Source organism: Bos taurus, chromosome 10 (genome assembly GCF_002263795.3).
Source record: "Bos taurus isolate L1 Dominette 01449 registration number 42190680 breed Hereford chromosome 10, ARS-UCD2.0, whole genome shotgun sequence".
In the NCBI taxonomy this organism is placed as follows: Eukaryota; Metazoa; Chordata; class Mammalia; order Artiodactyla; family Bovidae; genus Bos; species Bos taurus.
In genome coordinates, this window is record NC_037337.1 from 18,623,890 (window position 1) to 18,632,806 (window position 8,917).

The window sequence follows — 8,917 nt, forward strand, 5'->3', positions numbered from 1 at the left end:
TCAGAGATTTGGTTCCAGCATCCTTAAGGTCAGAGTAGACAGGTTTCAGCTGCCTGTTTAAAGAAGAAAAAAAATATATATAAACTTGCTCTCAGCCCACACTCACACCTTCCATCGGTAGTAAACAGTGGAACTGGGATGGATAGCCACACCCTCTGCCCTTTCTCATTCCCTGAGTCTAGGCTGCTGCTTGTGCTCAAAGGCTTTTCCATTCTCCTCTGCTGCAGATGAAAACTGCAAGGACCGGTACTACAACTGCAACGTGGTGGTCCAGGCCAGGCTCTGCGTCTACAACTACTACAAGACTGCCTGCTGCGCCTCCTGCACGCGCGTGGCCAATAGGCACTCGGGCTTCCCAGGGAGCAGATAACATCCCACTCCACATCCGTGGGCAGGTCAGGGAGTCTGTGAGCAGTGGGACCGGCTGGCTGCTGCCCTACCAGGGGCTCCCTGGCCTGTGGAGCTGCCAGTCAAGTTAGTCTGCACCCTGCCTTCATAAAGTGTACACACGGTGCCCAAGAGCAAGGCCACGGTTGTCCTTTGAGCATCACCATGAACTGATGACCCCTCCTCCAGAAGCCTGGCCCCTGCGCTCTCTGCAGACCAAGCGGTGGGGAGTGCCTTCAGCTCTCAGCTGACTCCGTCCTGGCACTTTCTAAGTCAGCAGCTGGGCCCTGTCTGGGCGCTGCCTCGTCCCTGGCGCTGCAGGCCTTTCCAATATCAACGCCCCAGGAAGAGTCAGAGGAGGCAGCACCCCCACTCCAGGGCCCCCCTAAGGCTTGCTAAGATGCCTGCAATCCTCTGTTACCTCAGCCCCGCTGTGCCTATTTTCATGCTCAGAGGCTGTTTTCCTGCCTTATGACACAAATATCTCTTGCCAGTTTAGTGCTTTATTGTTTGGAAGGTATAGTCAGAGATATTAGCTCATTATGGCTCATGGTGCCCCAGAATGAGAGGCAGGGAATGAATCACAGTCCCTATTTTACTGACAAGAAAACTGAGACTCAGCTTAGGTAACTGACCTGCCAGGTATAAGGTCACAGGCTGGTCCATGTAGTCAGTCCAACCCCTGTGGTCTGACCACAAAACCCTCACCCCGAGGCCTGGCCGGAAGTCTTAGGTCTGCAGAATGTGGCTTCCTTTCAGACCAAGAGGCTCAGAAGTTTCCCATTCAGCAAACAAAGCCCAGACCTTTGAATTCTTTCCTCTGGCCCTGCACTCATATGCTTCAGGAGTCTGTTTCTTTTTTCCCTTCCCCCAAAAATCACAGGTCCTGGTGACAGGACTCTGCATGGGTTCTTGAACCCCATCCTTAATAGAACTAGCCCATGAGATAAGAAAGCCATCGGGGTAGCAAGGTCATTGTCCTAAATTACTATTCTTCTCCCCAGTAGGACACACCACCCATGGAATCCTACATCAAGGTCACTTTTTTGTCACCCAGAGCAGATTTCCAGCACACACAGCTCCATAGCCCCCTGGGCTCTTGCCTCTTCCTCAGCCATCTCTCCTGGGCCTTCACCACACATCGCCCAGAGGAAAGTCTAACCAACCTATCCCAGTAAGAATCCTATGTTTATATTCGAAAGAGTCTCCCTTGGGTCTTTCTGCTTTGATTTGTGGATTTCTCTTTGCATCCTGCCCACTCGCCCACACACACCTTGCCCCATGACTCACAACCCATATCTCCCCTCCAAGGTATGAACACTAAGATCTTTATTACTGCAATCAGCCTAGGAAAAGGGGCTGTGAACTCCTCCACAATGGCCACAGCAGTAGGGTCCTTCTTGATTCACTTCACATAACTGTAGTTCCCAAGGCCTCAAGCTGGAAAGAGAATGCACTGCATATGGAAGATGAGCCATCTGAAAAAACTCAGTGAGGAAAAAAGAAGGGGGGAAATATATATATACACATTCTTATACCCACTAAGAAAAATAATCAGGCTGAACAAATTGGAAACATAAAGAAAATTTGTCTTATTTAGTACTATGGTCCTGGGCCTATTTCCCATTCAAAGCAAGTGTTTGCTTTGAAATTTATAGCAAATGAGTTTCTCCCACGAGCCCTTTAACCCAAAAATCTGCTAATTTGATGATGATGTGCTTTTGGAAGCAGTATTACCAGCTCAGTCTGACACACTCCATCATGCTCCCATTACCCTTGGGCTTTCAGAAATTCTATTTGGCCTTACTATAAGTTCTCTTTCTGGAAAGCCCCAGTCACCATTTTCCAAAAGCACACCCATCTCTCCTGATCCTTATATAACTTGTGCAATAAGCAACAGGGCAGAGGCCCAGATCCCCGTGCCCACCAATCAAAAGCAACCAGAGAGGCCAAGCACATGGCTGGTTCCTAGCCAGCACTCACTCTCTCTGTTTCTTCACTTGCCTTTGCTTCTCGTCCCAGGGGAGGGTACCCTTTCTGCAGCTGCGCTATGATCTTCCTGAACAAGCCAGTCCTTTGGAGGATTCCTTGGAGGAGGCTTTCTTTACATGCTGGAGGGCAGAGCAAGATCAATGGGTAGAAGAGCGGAAAGGCTGATTTCAGCTTAAATGAAGGGAAAACCTTCTAGCCACCCAGGCTTCCCAACACAGCAGAGGTCTGGCTGCCATATGAGTGAGTTCACCAGCCTAAAAGGGCTTTCTCCACCAAGTGGGGGGTGAGCATCCCAGGTCCTTCCAACATAAAGTCCCACCTCTGGATTTCAAAACAAAATCAAAACTATAGAAGTACAATGTGGGGAGCAGGGAAGAGTTTCAATTGGCTGAGCTCAATGCGGGTCAAGAAAGTGGGATGAAACTACCGCCCCCCAAAAAATACACACAAAAAACCCTAAAACAAACAAAAGCCACAGAGCATTCAGGCATAAGGAGAAAACATTTGGTGAACCCTATTTGTGATTGCCGTAAACTTTAAGAATGCTGATAACATATAACATTCAGATGAACATGCCTGATCCTGCGGAGGGGTGCAGACTGTGAGAAGCAGTGCAAGGACTTCATGAGGAGAGATTTGGGAAGCACCAGGGGAGCCCTCCTAGGAGGTGAACGTTGCAGAGAGGAAGATTTTAGCTCTTGCAGGAGAACCTCCTTTCTGCGCATGAGCACATTCAGAAGGTCGAGGGCTCCATGGTAGCTACTGCTGACTGACCCATTCCTGGAGGAGTCTTAATGGCCCTCTGTCATGGATGCTGAAGGGGGTGGGGGGATCCGAGCACCTAGCTGGGGCAATAGGACTTTTAAGATTCCTTCCAGTCTGGACTTTGGTGACTCTGTAAGTAGAACAGCTTCAAGTGATTCACCTGGTCTGGGATGGCAAGTACACAGCACATGTACTTCCTGTTGCTATGACTACCATTCTAAACCCAGGGTTGCACTCCCCCCAAGAGCTGAATGTGACCTCAGGGACCCACTAGCCAATTGCTCAGAGCTGCCCTATCTGGTCCTGCTTTGAGAATGTGAGTAATCAAACATCCTGATGGCTAGTTCCCTGCCTGGGGTCACACACCTTGATGGAGGAAGTGCCTCGACTAGACAAGAAAGTGAGGTGAAAGTGAAGTCGCTCAGTCGTGTCCGACTCTTTGCGACCCCATAGACTGTAGCCTACCAGGCTCCTCTGTCCATGGGATTTTCCAGGCAACAATATTGGAGCGGATTGCCATTTCCTTCTCCAGAGGATCTTCCAGGGGATCTTCCCGACCCAGGGCTCGAACCCGGGTCTCCCGCATTGTAGACAGACGCTTTACCGTCTGAGCCACCAGGGAGGATCCTCTATATACCATCTCCGTCTCAATTCACTTTGCTTTCCTGCATCTTTGCTGGAGCTTCATCATTCTCTCCACCCTGCACCACACTCCTGGTTCTTTTTCTTCAGTGGCTGACAGTGGGAGACAACCGTCGTGCTGAGGAAAAGTGACCCTATGGGGTGGGACCCTCGAGACGGCTTTCTCAGCGTCTTCCAGACGTTGAGCCCTTTGCTTCAGCGAGAGGAAAGCCGTTCTGTTACATAAACTTGATTTCCACCTGCCTTGACCCCCAGACCCCCACCATTTCAGTTTGACGGAAGGATATACTTTGTTATAACTTATTATTTTGTTCTTTGTAAATACAAGATGTTTATAGGAAATGTGTATTCTGAACTCGACCCGCGGAATGAGTCACTACACCAAAATAGTTCTATTATTTAGAATATGTTAATTTTAAAGGGACCTAATAGGTATTTATTTACATATTCGATCCACATTTATGTAAAATTATTTGATCCTACTAACCCAGCTTCCCCAGAAAGTTGCTGCACATGGCATCTTATTCTAAGTTCATGGTTACACTTAAGTATACTGATTAGCCAAGTTCCTTGGGTTTTAAGATCAAATAGAAATTACTCTATTTTTTGACTCATTCAGGGGCTTTTTACCCCTGGGATTGTACCTGAAACAGGTCTGTCTGGATTGCCACCTTTCCACCTTAAATATCATATTTGCTCATATAATCTGCCCTCTTCTCACTCTCAAATATTTGGAGAAGGAAATACGGGGGTCTTTTTCAACCCTTCTCTTTGTCTTGCCTCATTCTTCAGAATCACCAGCAGTAAGTGGCTTAGGGGGCTGACTTGGAGTTGGTAAGGGGGCAGGGTCCCCTGGCAGGGGCAAGGAGGGGTATACAAAAGCTGATGCACTCACTGCTCTGACCACACCTCCAGGGTCCCCGCTGGTGACTGCTGAGCGGGGCTCTGGGGGTCAACTCCACAGCCAGGAGCATGAAACCCACAGAATACTCCAACAACCCCATGTCACCCTTGGGTGTGAATTATTGCTTAAAGAGGTGGAGGGTAGAAGGCAAATTATATGAGTAAATAGTCTGCTTTCTCTTCAGCAAAAATGACAACTATTTTTGTGTATGACTAATTTATTTTTATTATTGTAAAAATACAATAAACTGGTGTTAAAATCAGCTTTGTTAACATGTCCGTGCTTTCTCAGGCTTTATTCCATGTCTACTCACATTGCACTACACAGCCTTCTAAGGAGAGGAGCCAGGCCCTTAGAGGCCAGTTGGTCTATGGGACTTTGGCTTTGGGGGTAGCTGGACCCCTAAGAGGACAAGAAAGACGGGCCTTCAGCCTGCTGGCCTACATGAGTCCTCAACCTTGGATGAAGAGCTTAAGATAAAGTATCCAGGCATGCGCACTTCTTCAGGATTTCTTTTTTTTTTTTTTAAAGGATTACATCCGAACAGGCATCTCTTTAAACCTCTCCCAGGAGGCAGAAAGTGTAGAACCCACCATGCCGATTCATACAACTCCATCTCTCAGCTTTTTAAAATGTTTTTTACTTTGTAATCTTTTTTTAATTTCTACGCTTTGTATTTTATATTGGAGTATAGCTGATGAACAGTGTTGTGATATTTCATCTGAACAACCTTACATATGCATGTATCCATTCTCCTTCGCACTCCCCTCCCATCCAGGCTGACACAGAACACTGAGCAGAGGTTCCTGGGATGTACAGTAGGTCCTTATTGGTTATCCATTTAAAATACAGCAGTGTGTACATTTCTATCCCAGACTTCCTAACTATAGCTTCCCCTCACTCTCCCCTCCTGGCAACCATAAGTTCATTCTCTAAGTCTGTGAGTCTATGTTGTGGATAAGTTCATTTGGGATTTCCCTGGTGATCCGGAGGGACCACCAGGGAAGTCCCTCCATCTCTCAACTTGAGTCGTTTCTTCCAACTCTCCTTGGGCTGACTTAGCCTTGGGCTTGAGCTTAGCACAGCGTTTGAAAAGTCTTTTGGGTTATATTGGTGCCTAACAACGTGGAATATGACTTGGGTCATAAAGCACATTGAAAGTCATCCTGGACAAAGGAATCCCTCGTGGGCTCCCCACAGGCTCTTTCCTTGATGCTGCCCTGCATCACCATTATCAGTAGCACTCAGAAACTTATTATCATGCCTCGAATCTGCTCCCCATCCCTCCTATTCACCTTTCCAGCCTGGAAAATCTTAATTTACTTTCTTTTATATTTTGGTAACATTCACTTAACAGAATTCACTATATTGATCATTTTAATGTGTATGATTTGGGGGTATTTAGTACAGAGCTTTGTGTCTCCATTGCTAGAACATTCCTGTTACCCCCAAATTCCATTTATTCTTCAAGTCCCAAATCAGACACACACTATATGCCAGAGCCCTGTAATCCATGCCGTCTTATTACACCTTCACACCGACCTAGGAGGCTGGAATGTTGTCCACTTCTAGAAATGAGAACACTGAGACTCAGAGAGGGTTTTTAGTTGATTTTTAAATTTTGTTTATTCATTCATTTTTGGCTGTGCTGGGCCTTGCTGGCTGCTCGGGATTTTCTCTAGTTGCAGGAAGCGGGGACTACTCTCTAGCGGCGATGTCTGGGCTTCTCATTGCAGTGGCTTCTCTCGTTGCAGAGTACAGGCTTTAGGGCCTGCAGGTTTCAGTAGTAGCGGCTCCCAAGCTCTAGAGCACAGGCTCAACAGTTGTGGTGCACGGGCTTAGTTGCTCTGCGGCATGCGGGATCCTCCTGGACCAGAGATCGAACCCACGTCTCCTGCATTGGCAGGTGGATTCTTTACCACTGAGCCACCAGGGAAGCCCCTCAGACAGGTTGTATGTCAGGTAACACTAGGCTCCCCCCCCCCCCGGAGGCCGGCCTGTGTCCCTCCCATCTTCATCTCCCCAGGGCCTGGCATGTCACACAGTTTCAGCTTATGTTAGTTTCAGTCTCTTTCTCCGCATCAATTTCTACCAATGACATCAATTGCCCAAGAGCTAGATGGGGCGCCTGGCTGTTGGTGGGAAACTGTGCCGGGGACCAGCCCCGGCTGATCCAGGGTATTCGAAGGAGAGACCGCGTAGGCGAAGATCAGGAAACAATTGCTTAATTAAACGTTAATTAAGGATATAAAGAGTAATAGAATGAGGATAGCTCAGTGAGGAAATTCAGTGGAGAAAAGAGGCTGAAATAAGGATAGCTCAGTGAGGAAATTCAGTGGAGAAAAGAGGCTGAATAATTCAGCCAGAAGGGAAGAGAAAGAACGACATGGTGAGACCAAGTTTCGGTGAACAAGGCCCGCACTTTATTTTCCAAAGTAGTTTTTATACCTTAAGTTATGCATAGAGGATAATGGGGGAAGGGGTAGAGTCTTGCAGCAAGCCAGGCTTTCTTCCTGCAAACTTATCATATGCAAAAGCTTAGGTGATTTGCATCATCTTCTGGCCCGGAGGCCTGTTAACATTTTAAGACCTTTTCTTCAGAAAACTTATTTTTCTCTAAAGGTGATTGGTTAGGAGCCACCCTCCAAAAGCATTAGATAAAGTTGCATTCCTACAGCGCAAAGGTGTGTTGGGCTATAACAAGAAAAAGAATTAACTCAAGGGTCCCAGGTTACAAACATTAAAGCTACTACTTACACCAATTAAATTAATCAATACACTGCCAGGGACACAGCAGGTAAGGGATATGGAAACTTAGCAGCAAACATTGGCCCAACAAGTGAAAATCCCTTCACCAATACAATTTCTAATCAATCTTTTAACTACTCAAAAGAATCTGTGTTTAGACAGTTTAGAACATCTGCCTCTCACAGTTGGGAGGCTCTGAACAATCACATGTGGCCGGAAAAACCTATTCAGGCAGGCTAGAGGACTTCCAAAGGAGTTTGTAGGTTAAACACTGTCACACCCAGGAATTATTAACTGGAGCTGTAAGCTAACTCTTTTTTCAGAGAGGTAGTGGGGGACAGCCCCCCGTAAAGTCAGAGGTGTAGGTGAAAGCACAAAGCAGAAAGTAGGCAGACTCTGGTTTTGGGGGTATATGCTCGAGAAATTCCAGGGGGACTCCTGAAGCTCGATCCTGCCTTTGCGTATGCCAAGCCTCCTTCCTCATGACCTTTGTCATGGGCGGAGTTCCTCACGCTGGCTACCGGCAGTGATAGAATTCCAGTTGAGCTATTCCAGATCCTGAAAGATAATGCTGTGGAAAGTGCTGCACTCAATATGCAATATGCAATATGCACTCAATATGCAATATGCCGGCTCCCAGCAAAACTGAACACTATTTAGTTTATACAAGCTCAGTATGACAGTATGAGCAGAGGCTGCATTTGAAGATGGACAGCTGCCCCTCAGAGGGAGGCCACAGACCCCTCTTCAGGGGTCAGACCCCAGCTGGATCCCTCGGCCTCCAGTCCTGGGAACCACATGTCACATTAAATCAATCGGCCACCAGGAAAGAGCCCAGAGGATCAGGATGGTGACCAGGATGCGGGAGGGAGGGTCTGGAGGGAAAGTGTCTTCAGCCATCTGCAGACGTCTCTAGGGACAGTCGACCATCTACCTCTAGCAGATAAAAAAGAGAAGGGACAGAGAGTCACACTTGGTTCAAAATAACATGTTCCTGTAATAGGCTCAGTGACAATAACTCTCATAAAAAGAGTGATCAGGAACATCTGAGCAGAGGGAAGCTTTGAACATGGCCTGTACTTAAGATGCACGACTGAGCCTAGTAAAACTTCTTGGGTGTGAAGATGGTGTTTGGTTGGGCAGGATGAATGATGGTCACAAGGTCTGCAATTTACTCTCACTTGGGTCTGTCAGTAAAATTGTGTGTGTGCACGTGTGTGTGTGCAGAGAGAGGGAGAATACACGCAAATAAGGTAAATGCACTTCGGTTAACATTAGTGTGTAGTGTTCATTATATTATTCTTGCAGAAGAGGTTTGAAAGTGTCTAAAATAAAAAGTTGGGGAGAATAAAGTACAAAAAGAGGATGGAGGGGGCAGAACTAACGTTGTTGGCAGTGTTTTCAAGTTTGTCCATCACCTGGAGTGCTCATTACACACACCTACTCACACACACACAGTCACACATGCACACACACACA

The 8,917-nt window shown here is 47.1% G+C and overlaps 1 protein-coding gene across 4 annotated transcripts in view; it reads left to right on the plus strand.

The window, feature by feature from the left end:
- The window catches only part of THSD4 (thrombospondin type 1 domain containing 4), a 677,746-nt gene extending 672,794 nt beyond the window's left edge, over nucleotides 1-4,952 (plus strand). For all 4 annotated transcript variants that reach the window (XM_059890602.1, XM_059890601.1, XM_059890603.1 and 1 more), the window contains one exon: nucleotides 228-4,952. In XM_059890602.1, the coding sequence (XP_059746585.1) occupies nucleotides 228-370 (143 nt within the window). In that variant the 3' untranslated portion in view covers nucleotides 371-4,952. The remainder of the gene's footprint in view (nucleotides 1-227) is intronic.
- The last annotated feature ends 3,965 nt before the right edge of the window (nucleotides 4,953-8,917 follow it).